At 37.2% G+C, this 13,249-nt stretch overlaps 1 protein-coding gene across 1 annotated transcript in view; it reads right to left on the bottom strand.

The window, feature by feature from the left end:
• LOC121383621 overlaps positions 1-13,249 on the bottom strand; it is a 36,391-nt gene that overhangs the window by 1,467 nt on the left and 21,675 nt on the right. The window contains exons 11-13 of the mRNA XM_041513714.1: positions 12,696-12,833; positions 7,083-7,130; positions 5,547-6,125 (exon numbers count right to left, since the gene is read on the bottom strand). Of these exons, the coding sequence (XP_041369648.1) occupies positions 5,547-6,125; positions 7,083-7,130; positions 12,696-12,833 (765 nt within the window). The remainder of the gene's footprint in view (positions 1-5,546; positions 6,126-7,082; positions 7,131-12,695; positions 12,834-13,249) is intronic.

Here is a 13,249-nt window from a genome sequence, read left to right as displayed (position 1 = left end):
GGCTTGCTTGATATTTGAATGTCGGGTAACCATATGCAAAAGTTGGACACTAAATTCTCAGGTGGGATACTAGATTTTGAAATGTTAGTATCCAAATGGGATACTGTACAAAACCTTTTTAATCTCTAACACTGCTAGGGACGTTTTGTTTTAATGCAGTCTGGGTATATCATCTGGGCAATTCCACGGTCACGGGCGTTACATTCAGGGAGGTTGGAGGTCATTCCAACTGACCTGATTGCTAGAGTGGTACATCCAGTATATTGGTATTGTGTATGATAATTGCCAATGTTGGTGTCTATTTGATGCCACAGAGAAATTTTCTAGAACTATATATGGCTTGGTGGGTTATCAGAAATATGTGCGAGACGGACTTTACTTCAAAAGGACATGGGCTAACTTCATTTACAAATTGTGTAAAACCTTTAAATTGTACAAATCAATGTTCGCCCTTGAAGTAAAGGTAACATGACTATAGAAAACTACCAATTACAATTCAGCTCTAAACAAAAAATGTGAGGAAAAGTATAACAATTGTGTGTAACGGATGTTACATTTTGTCCACCGACATAAAATGAAGTTGTGTCTATAGAAAGCAGTATATTGTCCACTGATGTGATGATAAAAGTATTTTAATGCATGGTGCATATCATAATTTTGATTAATTTTAATTCCACAGACTTTCAATTTAATACAAAGCCACCGAGGATTTATCAATATATCCATAATATCTTAAATATGTGTCATGCAACAGCTTTTAATTTTTTTTTAAAGGAAAACGATCATGAACGCAGTCAGGTTGAAGACAAACACTGCCCTAAAGTGGTTTCAAAAGGTTTTGCAAATAAAAAGGAACCTGTGTTATATCGGGGTGTATTGATTACCATTGTATGGAAGTATTTCATTACATGTCGCAGTAGTTACTGGTGTCGTACGATATGGATTAATTAAACATAGGTGTATCAAAAACAATGGTTAATCAAAATTGGGGAATCTCGCCTGGCCCCCACCACGCAACCCCACCCCAGTCATCCATTGTGTTCATCATGAAGGGTGGTGGCAGGGTTTTCTTTATCTTCTATCTAACACGGACGATTTTGTCCTCTTTGAATGGCCATTTCCAGGTAGTACTTACCTTCGTGATTTCCATCATAAATCTGAAAAGTGTTAATCATTATACATGTGGTCAATAACCCACCAGTCAGGGGCGAGACGTAGCCCAGTGGTAAAGCGCTCGCTTGATGCGCGAGCTATTTCTCGCTCCGGCCAGTACACCACGACTGGTACATCAAAAGCCGTGGTATGTGCTATCCTGTCTATGGGATGGTGCATATAAAAGATCCCTTGGGCGTCTTGTGAATTAATTTGGACTCTTTGTATAATGACAAAATGGAATTTAATAGTTCCTGTTATGTCCCTTGACTCGCGGAATTGCCCATCTATCAATCTGATTGAAATTAGCTCTACTGGTCTACCAGGTGACATTTCGTCTGTAAATAATAATTAAAATATTGACCAATCACACTTCGCCTTTTATAACGTTATTTGGGAGCATACCAATTCTAAAAATATCGGGCGAGACTATGTAGCCGCCGTACGGTACCACGAACCATACCAATACGTGCGTGGGCAGGGTTAAGCGACTGCTCAACTGCAATATATTATATTGTACTAGTATCTAAATCATTTTTTTAACATTACAAATTATTTATTTTATAAAATAAAATGTTTTAATGCATTGGCATGATCGGTCTGGTGAGATACAAAGTTACTGCAAAGGTGGGTTTTTTGGTGTGTGGTTTTTTTTGTTTGTTTTACGAACTACCAATAACTACGGTGGTAAATGTAGGACACAAACTTATATTTTTCTTACTGCAAAGATCTCGACGTATTATCTTGAGTTCAACTTGTTATGTGGAGTGCTCAAATTATCTCAAGGGAGCAGAATTTAGCTGTTGGTAGAGTACCCACCTAAGGTTCTTTGGTCAGAGGAACGAATCTCCTCAGTGGACCATTTTCTGAATGTTTCCCCGTCCCAACCAGTGCCCTATGACTGGTATATTAAAGGCCTACCAAGGCGCATATAAAAGATCCCTTGCTGCTACTGGAAAAGGTATGTTGAGCTACTGATTTATTATGTCGAGCGCTCAACATATTAAATCTCATCATAAAGTATGTCGTTTTCTTTTTGGCTGGACAGTCCTAATGCAGAAGGTAAATGCTAGACATAATACAAGCGCTCGAGATAATAAGTTGAGCCTTCAAAATAATATGCCAAGTGTTCGAGATCTTTAAAGTAAGTAAAATAAGTGTGTCATAAATATATTATGGTGGTATATTTAGGGCTCTCGACTTACCATCTCAAGCTATCGACGTATTATGTCAAGCGCTCAACATGTTAACTCTCGTGAACATGACTGTCTTTTTCTCTTCGAATTTTGTTTTTGTCTATACAGTACTGATGCAGAAGTCAGGAGTTCAAGATAATAAGTTGAGTGCTGGAGATAATAAGTGAAACGCTGGAGATAATAAGTCGAGCACTCAATATAAAGTCGAGTCCTCGAGATAATAAATCGAGCACTCTACAAAAATGTCGAGCACTCAATATTATAAGTCGAGAGTTTCAGATAATAAGTCACACAGTCAAGATAATAAACTGAACACTCGAGATAATAAGTCGAGCACTCAAGATAATAAGTTGAGCACTCGAGATAATAATTCAAGCATTTGAGATAACAAATCGAGCACATGAGATAATAAGTCAAGCGCTCAAGTTAATAAGTTCAGCAGTTGAGATAATAAGTCTAGCACTCAAGATAATAAGTCAAGCCATTGAGATAATAAGTCAAGCACTCAAGTTAATAAATTGAGCACTTCAGATAAGAAGACGAGTGATTGAGATAATAAGTAATTCTCCCAAAATAATAAGTCGAGAGTTTGAGATAATAGGTCGAGCACCGATGATAAGCCGTGCACCTGAGAGCTCGAGATAATAAGCTGAGTGTGCATTCATCATGCGCAGAAAAAATAGTCGATCGATGTTTATTTGTGTCTTAAAAAATACTTTGGTGACGTCAAATTATAAAAACGTAGATATAAAAATGCACGTTTCCGTGCGCAGATCACGTTAATGGAAAGTGGGCCTTATGTTGAGACCTCGACGTATTATTTTGAGATCTTGACTTATTATCTTGAGCATTGCATGTATATTTTGAGATCTCAAACTATATTGTTGAATGGTATATTTATCTCTTATCTCGATTAAACAAGTCCAGATTTTAAGATATAACTCGAAGTTCAATATCTTTAAAAGAGAGAAAAAAAAACTCTGTGTCCTAAATACCGGCCTCGGTGGCGTCGTGGCAGGCCATTGGTCTACAGGCTGGTAGGTACTGGGTTCGGATCCCAGTCGTGGCATGGGATTTTTAATCCAGATACCGACTCCAAACCCTGAGTGAGTACTCCGCAAGTCTCAATGGGTAGGTGTAAACCACTTGCACCGACCAGTGATCCATAACTGGTTCAACAAAGGCCATGGTTTGTGCTATCCTGCCTGTGGGAAGCGGAAATAAAAGATCCCTTGCTGCCTGTCGTAAAAAGAGTAGCCTATGTGGCGACAGCGGGTTTCCTCTAAAAACAGTGTCAGAATGACCATATGTTTGACGTCCAATAGCCGATGATAAGATAAAAAAATCAATGTGCTCTAGTGGCGTCGTTAAATAAAACAAACTTTACTGTGTCCTAAATATGCCACCATATTAATTAATTGATGTTTGTTTTGTTTTTTTAGATTGTATGAAAAGAAAGTTTGAGGCCTCAGTACATTTTAAATTACTGGTGTTTATTTTGACATTGTATGGCCGAACGTTCATTCATTTCTGTGACAACGGGATTAAATATTAATCGTAACCATTTTTAATTAAATTTATATAGGCAGTTTTCGGCTGTTACGGACGTGGTTCACTCAACCGCTCCAATTCAATTACATTGTGACTGTCGCTATAGTCGCGAACACATTGGCCTATTTCAACAATAAAAAAAAAATACACTGGGGGAGGGGAGCGCAATAATAAACTCTGTGTACTAGAATAAATAGATTTTATGGCTATACTCTCAAGGGGTTTTTTCCGTTTTGAAACGAAAGTGCAACATTAAAATTTTATATTGAAATTAAGTTCCGGCATACTTCGTAATTCACCCGAAGCATTTCGTATACCCTCGGCATAATTCCGAATGTTTTCATTCATTTATTTCAACTTATTTTTTTGCTTATATCCAATTAAGGTTCAAGGACGCTGTCTCGGGCAAACACCTCAGCTATCTGGGCTGTCTGTCAAGGACAGTGAGTTAGTGGTCAGTGAGAGAGTAGAGGGTATATCAGTATTATGTCCGATGGTTTAACCACGATACTACCGAGGCCGGTGAATGTTTTCAAATTCTTTTCAAATCACTGGCATGATTCTGCAAGTAAGGTTTTGATTGGTTGAATGAAAGGTCAACTGGACATGAGCTTCAACGGGATGCTGTTAGATCCACAGGTAATAGTTATTAACCAGTGGAGCTAATTTTAATCATATTGATCATCTGTTTATGGCGAATTACGGTAATGTTTTGTAACGTTAGTTTATAAAATTACCTTTGTTCCACTCGAATAGAATGCATATTGTAAAATAATTGTTGTAATATTAGATTGGTAAACCTAATGTTTTAGTGTCGACGCTTAAAACGTCCATGTAATAATCATGTATTGTTTCCTCAGAGTGGTCTTGATTTCATGCAAGTATGAACCGAAAAACTCTACATAGAGGTTGTATATGACGACAGTCAAGTTGTAAGGGTGCTCAGACTAGCAACTGGACAGTCATAGAAGTCCAGAGATCGGCGAGTTGTTCAACTCCGACGTGACAGTTGGTAGTCTGAGTCTAGCTTAAAGTCGGCGGCTTTAAAAAAAAACAAGTGTCTGGGTCGTATCACTGTCGTAGAGGGGCACGGGGCCATGCCCTCCAAACATTTCTTTTTTCAAAATGTTTTATAATCGAGACCGCCAGAGCTGGTGAAGGTGAGGGCTATGCCACCACTGTTTAGAAAGTCAATGTTATACGTTCATAGTTTAATAACAGAATCCTTACTTTTGTAGTTGTGACACACTTCTTAACTGTAGGATTGCATAACTCTTCCAATCTATGGCTATGCCAGTGGATCGTCGTCTTCGCAAGCCAAGGTACCATTCCGTACAGTGTGCTACGAAATGCAGTGTGCTGTACTTTCCGGAAATTACCTTGGCTTGCGAAGGTTCTCGATCGTCATCTTCGCAAGCCAAGGTACCATTCCGTACAGTGTGCTAGGAAATGCAGTGTGCTGTACTTTCCGGAAATTACCTTGGCTTGCGAAGGTTCTCGATCGTCATCTTCGCAAGCCAAGGTACCATTCCGTACAGTGTGCTACGAAATGCAGTGTGCTGTACTTTCCGGAAATTACCTTGGCTTGCGAAGGTTCTCGATCGTATATATTAAGACCGTTAAGTTTTAAATAAAAAAATGTTATACCTTTTTTAGTAGGATTACTGGGTGTAGAAGAGTAGGATTCCATACTATAACTTTTTGTCGCCGATTGTTCATGTGTTCCAGTTGGTACCTCATTTGTTCCAGTCATAACCTCCATTGTTTCAGTTGATACTCCCATTGCTTCAGTCGGTCCAATCACTGTTCCATTTGGTATCTTCATCGTTCCTTTCGATATATCCATTGTTCCACTTGGTACCTCAGTCGTTCCATTTGATATTTCAGTTTTTCCTGTTGGTATATTACTTTGTCCAGTGGGCACTTCTGTTTTTCCGTTTGGTACTTCTGATTTACCAGTTGGTACTTGAGTTTCTCCAGTTTTGCCAGTCATTGGTACTCCAGTTACACCTACTGTTGGTACATGCGAGTTTCCTGTTGCTACTCCTGTTAATCCAATAGTTGGAACATACGAGCTACCTATCTTCCCAGTTGGTGGTACACGAGATTTCCCTGTTGGTACTCCAGTTTTCCCAGTTGTTGGTACTCCAGTGTTAGCAGATGGTAATTTAGCTGTTCCTGACTGCATTTCTGTTTTCCCCGTCAGAATTTTAAGTGTCGTTGTCACTAACAATAAAAGACATAAAATGAAAGGTACCCAGACTTTTACCCGACAAATTGTCGCTAACAGACGTAGTTCATTATTCGTGAATATAAGAAATTAATTTCTCCCATACTTGCTAATATATACTGGTTACTAAACAAAAGTAGATAACATTTCACAGCATTTGGCATCGCATTTTTAAAAATTAAATTTTTTAATCTGTTGCTCTTTAAACAATAGACCGGCCTCGGTGGCGTCGTGGTTAGGTCATCGGTCTACAGGCTGGTAGGTACTGGGTTCGGATCCCAGTCGAGGCATGGGATTTTAATCCAGATACAGACTCCAAACTCTGGATGGCTCGATGGGTAGGTGTAAACCACTTGCACCGACCAGTGATCCATAACTGGTTCAACAAAGGCCATGGTTTGTGCTGTCCTGCCTGTGGGAAGCGCAAATAAAAGATCCCTTGCTGCCTGTCGTAAAAGAGTAACCTATGTGGCGACAGCGGGTTTCCTCTTAAAAAAAAGTGTCAGGATGACCATATGTTTGACGTCTAATAGCCGATGATAAGATAAAATATCAATGTGCTCTAGTGGCGTCGTTAAATAAAACAAACTTTACTTTAAACAATATTTGACCTATAAGCCTACAATTTTCTCTGAATATGGCAAATACCCATATAGTAATGAGTGAAATATTATAATCAGTCCCAATACCTTTCTGCCAATTCCATATTCAGTAGGATTATCGTTTATTTGGGGGGGGGGGGGGGGGGGTGGGGGGGGGGCAGCCGATATATCCATAAATCATAAGTTCAGTTTGCATCAAGAAATATTACTGGTTCAAAGCATCGGTGATTGTGATGTTATTACCTGTTCAGAATAGAGAGCAATATGTAAAATTGGATTGTTTTTCATTACATATGTACGCTTATGAGCCGTAAGCTACGCTGTTAAATAGTCGTTATTTCTCTTACTTACTGGTAGTCATCTGCGAAGTTGTCGTACCACATGTCGGCTCAAAGGGTTCTGCAGTGAGACAAACAATACAAGGTTTAGCGTAAACAGAGTAGTAGTTATACATCTGACAAAGAAAAGGAGAATACTATATAAACGACTGTGAGATATCATCTATCCTACAATCGGAGCCAGGCGTAGTTCAGTGGCAAAGCGTTCGCTTGATGCGCGGTCGATCTGGGATCGATCCCCGTCAGTGGGCCCATTGGACTATTTCTCGTTCCAGATAGTGCACCACGACTGGTACATCAAAGGCCGTAGTATGTGCTATCCTGTCTATGGGATGGTGCATATAAAAGATCCCTTGCTGTTAATCGAAAAGAGTAGCCCATGAAGTGGCGACAGCGGGTTTCCTCCCTTAATATCTGTGTGGTCCTTAACCATATGTCCGACGCCATATAACCGTAAATAAAATGTGTTGAGTGCGTCGTTAAATAAAACATTTCATTTCCTTTCTTTCTATCCTACAATCAGTTTAATCCCAACTCATAAAATGAGCGAAAGCATATATATGTATATATACACAAATAACGAGTTCTAAGATGAGTGGTATCTAATGGTTACAATTTCTTACTACTGTTTGATAGGTATTGGTAGTGTTCATTTCAATGGACGGTTTTAAAATCACCACATAAGCGTAATAGACGGGGGGGGGAAGGGGGGGGGACAACATTAGTTGTGATCCATGTCAAAAGTCGCAGTGATTTATTTGCAACCTTATATAGCTGTTTGGTAGTAATGCTAGTATGAATAAATGTTATTCTGATACGGGTATTTTCGTTTAATTCGAGAAAAAACAAGCATGCCACCGCCCCCCGCCCCCCTCCCCCTTCTACAAAATGGGAGCCCGCACTCCTATGCATCACCATGACGAAACTAATCATAATGCCTTTAAATCAATACCAATATATGTGTGATATCGTTCTATGATACAACAAAAAATCACCAGCGAGTGTAAGAAATTAATTTCTCTCATACTTGCTGAAATATATACTGGTTCCTAAACTTGACAACAGTGATCTCCATACACCCATTTAATACGTGTGAGAGTTGTATAACTTAAAGAGACAATTTCAACGACAAAAATATAGTATTATTTTTTCTTGTGAAATATGTAGATTATTCCTTGAATTAAGTGCTCACAAAGACTAAAATAAAAGCATCACATTTACTAGTATTTTATAAATTGATATCCTTGCATGTATTGAAACACGGGGCAGGATGTAGCCCAGAGGTAAAGCACTCGATTCCCGTCGGTGGGGCCATTGGGCTATTTTTCGTTTCTCCTGTACCACGATTGGTATATCAAAGACTGTGGTATGCACTATTATGCCTGTGGGATGGTGCATATAAAAGATCCCTTGCTACTACTAAAAAAGATTAGCGGGCTTCCTCTCTAATACTATATGTCAAAATTACCAAATGTTTGACATCCAATAGCCGATGATTAATAAATCAATGTGCTCTCGTGGTGTCGTTAAACAAAACAAACAAACAAACTTTTCATTTTTGTGTAATCAACGTATACATTTTTCAGATTACATACTTTTAGAATTTGATAACTCTGCAAATTAGATGCAAATTACGTGTAAATTAATCAGGTCACGGCACTACATTTATTGACATTTAAGCAAACGTTATACGGTGACACTTCATAACTGACGTACGCAGTCATAGGCAACAAACAAAAACATTTCAATAGTTTGAGGTCATTTCCATTCAAAACAAAACTGTGTCACATATTTTTTTTTTTTTTTTTTTTTTTTTTTTTTTTTTTTTTTTTTTTTTTTTTTTTTTTTTTTTTGGGTTTTGGAGTTCTGCGAAGATTTATTTATTAAAATATTCCTTCCATTACACACACGCACACATATATAGACTTTAAGATGAAAAAGGTATATTTACATATCGATGTACACCGACATACACATGAATGTTCAGACTCAGAGTAATGGCCGACTGGAATTAAAGTTGCGTATACAGTTTATAAAAACACGTTAAGTTTGAAATAATATGATAAAGAGATTATTACCCTTCTTTGTTTCGGAATCATCAATATGATATATTAGAAATAAATTAATGTATTATGCTCGCCAGAGGCTCGTATAATACAATTTTTATTCCTAATACATGATATTTGACCTTCTTACACACCCTTTGGTGAGAACACCATGCGTTATTTTTGGTTACAAATGGTTGTTTAGACATGAACGTGTGTTAACAATTTTAAGACATACGACTGGTTGCTCCTAGGTGATGACCAGGTCACCAATGCCATATATCCAATGAAAAACTACACGTTGGAAATCTATTAGACTGTTAGGTATAGTTAACCTGATATTCATATGTCTGTGACGCGTAAGTCAGCTACAAGTGCAACGGCTGTAAAAAAAACTTTTAGTCGAAAAAGATGTTAAAACTTGCTTAAAACCATGTTTTTTGAGGATATGTAAGAAACAGAATACTACTTTCGTGTCCGTTAGATGCCATTTATCTCACAACTCGTTGTTTAAAAACGTATCAAACTTGATTTCGCTCGTTAGATACATTTTAAAACAACTTGTGAGATAAGTGGTATCTAACGGCCACTCATGTATTATTCTCTATATACCACATAAGCGTACGAGACGGGGGGTAGGGGTGGGGCAAATAATCAAATTTGGACAAAATGAGCTGGCCTGAACCCTTATCACCATATATTTCCATCATTGTACCCACAATATTGGCTGTAATCCGTGTAAAAATGCATAGTTATTAGTTTGAAACCCTGTTTAGCCGTTTGGCAGTAGTGCTAATACGAATAAATATTGTTATACAGATTCGGGCATTTTCATTGAATTCGGGCAAAAATCTGCTTGCTCTCCCCCTCTCTATAAAAATGGGAGCCCGTACTATACCGAAACACACCCTGGTAATACCCCCCCCCCCCCCCCCTCTCTCTCTCTCTCTCTCTCTCTCTCTCTCTCTCTCTCATATATGTACGAGTGTGTACACACACACACACACACACACACTTAGTGCAAACCGGCATCTGTATAAAGTTGCACAGTTGTAAAGTCCTTCCAGCTACCTATTAAAATTTCAGGAAGAAGTATTCACCTGGCGTCTATTGGTTGACAAAAAAATCTGAAATGGTTCTATTAACTATATTGTGTGACAGTTTGTGAGTACGGACCATAGTAACTTTCATTAGTTCGATTTAAAACAAGAGGACATTGCACGGCAGTTTTGATATTAGTGAAGATCGCGGACTGTTGGTTAGCGAACAATTATTGAAATACTCCAATTTAATCCAATTGGACATTGCTTTGTGTAGTGGCATTCTTCCATTGTAAGGTACTATTTCACATGAATGTGTGTGTGTGTGTGTGTGTGTGTGTGTGTGTGTGTGTATATATATATATATATATATATATATATATATATATATATATATATATATGGTTGAAAATTGGCAGTCGCCTGGAATTTTACAAAGGTCTGGCGAGTAAGGTACCAGTTGAAAAAGAAAGACACTGAAACTGAATTGAACGTATTGAAGACACTGCGTGTATTTTTAAAATCTGGAAGTGGTCGGCTTATTGGAATGGGCTGGATATACCATAATTACCAGGTAGACCTACTATTTGACAATTGTTATACATTGTTATGGTAAAAAGGAATCATATTTAATTAGTTTCTGGGACAAAATCAAAATCTATCTTGTAGTTTTAATTCACATTAACGTGAGTGCATACAGGCATATAAAAATAACAATGAAATGTTCCATTACTACAGGGCTTATTCCAAAAGTAAGTTAATTGATTGTCGTTGTCGGTATTGTTTTAAGTTTAAGCGATTTGCATGAAATAAGAACAGATTAGATCTAAAGTGACACCAGATCTAGTGTCACACGATGTCATAACCGTCCAAATATTACTGTAATAAACAATAAGTACGTTTTTATGCTTTGTAATATAACTTAAGTCCATCGTATATTTTTGTCAAATGTTGTTGTTGTTTTGTGCTTTTTATACAGATTTATTTTCCTTTCGACATTTATTTTATTAGTAGCCTACTACTGCAGCATTTATAGTATCCAAATTAAGCGCACATGTGTGCGTGCTTCGTCTATAGGATGATAGCCACTCCAGAGGAAATCCTTTACTGAATATTTTACTCCTCTTGCATCGCCACATTTTAGTTTTGATTTTTTCTGCACAGTTAAATTTCAATTTGATAATTGGATGGCTAGTTGAAGTTGAGAAAGGCCAGTAAGATTTTTCTACTACTGACGACCATGGTTTTCATTTTCATATTAATTTTCAACCATATATATATTTATATGTGTGTACATGACAAAAATATATTTTGTCTTCATCACTTAGAACACTTTTACTATTTAAAATCAATTTGATGTTTGGTGATCTGACGTCAAAGTCAAATAACTTCCAGATGGGTCAAACTTCGAGGTGAACCAAACTTTTGATAAAGCATTTAACACCACAAGTCCTGTGATTGGTGTTAAATGTGAATGTGTTGGTTGTAAAAAAAAGGTTTCTTCTGGGCAAAATATGTATGCAATTTTATTTCGTCTAATACCACTGTGTCATGTAGCCTTGTGCTTGAAACATGTATGGAGTACCTATAAAAATATTCAAATTTGTGAGGAATTAGGGTAGTCATAGACGCTTCCCGTTATCTCTGAAATGAGCTGCTTGACCCCCAATTTTTTCTCATTCACTTTAACGGTGAGGGGTGGTAGTATTTATATCCGTAGTGTTTATTGATACGATGTAGGTAGGAGTTTTAGCCACGTATGTTACTATGGTCGTCTATGGGATTTGATTTGGTAGTATACACCCTAAAATATGCATTCTCAAATTTAAAACCGCCACATTTCGCTTTTTATCCATGTATTTGTGATAAATAATTACAAATTAATCGACCCCACATATAATATTTGCATTATAAATACAATAATATCAAAATTGTAATGTCCTGCCACTCAGTGTAAACAGCTGTTTTGACAATTCTTAGCAAACAATGTAAAGTACAGAAACATAAGTATCGCATATCCATTAAAATAGCAGCTAGTTGTTTGTGAGGTATGCCGCCGAAGTAATCGATACTGAAGGTTAAACTGTATGCTTTACCATGGCTGTTCCATCAGTTGTCTTCATACCTTTATCACAAATAAAATTTAACCTATGCAATTTAATGGTAATTTGTAAAGAAACTCTTTTTTTATTTTCATTGATTTTTGTTGTTGTTGGTATGGTATGGTTTGTTTGTTTGTTTGTATGGTTTGAAGTTGGTATGGGTTTAAAATATAATTATATGTTTTTACATGCATTTTAACTTCATTCATTATAGAGTTACATGCCATTTCATTGGTTCCCTTTTTACGCAAATGGACTATAGTACATTTGTTTCAAAAAATGCGAGATAAATTTAATCAAGTCAAGTGAGATAAAAAGTAGGCCTACAACCTCGGTGGTTACCTTTTCTGTAAAGAAATATCACGTGAACTGTTTGATAGAGCTATTCATCCACGAACAAAAGTGCTATATGTAAAACAAGATCTACAAAGTTCCTTACGCTCGCACACTTTACAGAAGCCAGCACAGTTTTCTCTCACGTAGTTGTAAAACTTGATATTAGTGCAGAGATCAGAGTTCATTGAAGCACAAAGCGGGTTTCGATCAAAACAAATCCTTGGTGTGGTAACGGCTGGTGCTGCAAACAAAGCAAAGCATAATGGTTGTGGTGGTGGGGATGATGATGATGATGGTGATGACGACGATGATGATGATGATGATGATGATGATATACCAGCTTCGGTTTGTTTTGGGCCTAAATGGATATTTCTGCTGTACTGACAAAGGAGTTTGGTTATCTTAAACGTTGTATAGCATTTCTGTCAAATATCACAATTGCTTCTTTAAAACACTTCTAGTCATATGGAATTTATGGTGTTTACAATTTTTTACAAATTCATCAGACAATACACAAACCAAACATTTCAAATCTTGTCTAAAGATGAGTGCATGTTTATGTGTACGATCGGAGTTTTCGATCATAAAAATAATTAAAAAGAAAAAAAGGGGAAAACAGTATCATAAAACAATTCATCAAAAGGTCACACGAAACAC

Source organism: Gigantopelta aegis, chromosome 10 (assembly GCF_016097555.1).
Source record: "Gigantopelta aegis isolate Gae_Host chromosome 10, Gae_host_genome, whole genome shotgun sequence".
In the NCBI taxonomy this organism is placed as follows: domain Eukaryota; kingdom Metazoa; phylum Mollusca; class Gastropoda; order Neomphalida; family Peltospiridae; genus Gigantopelta; species Gigantopelta aegis.
This window is presented reverse-complemented; position numbering and strand designations above follow the sequence as displayed.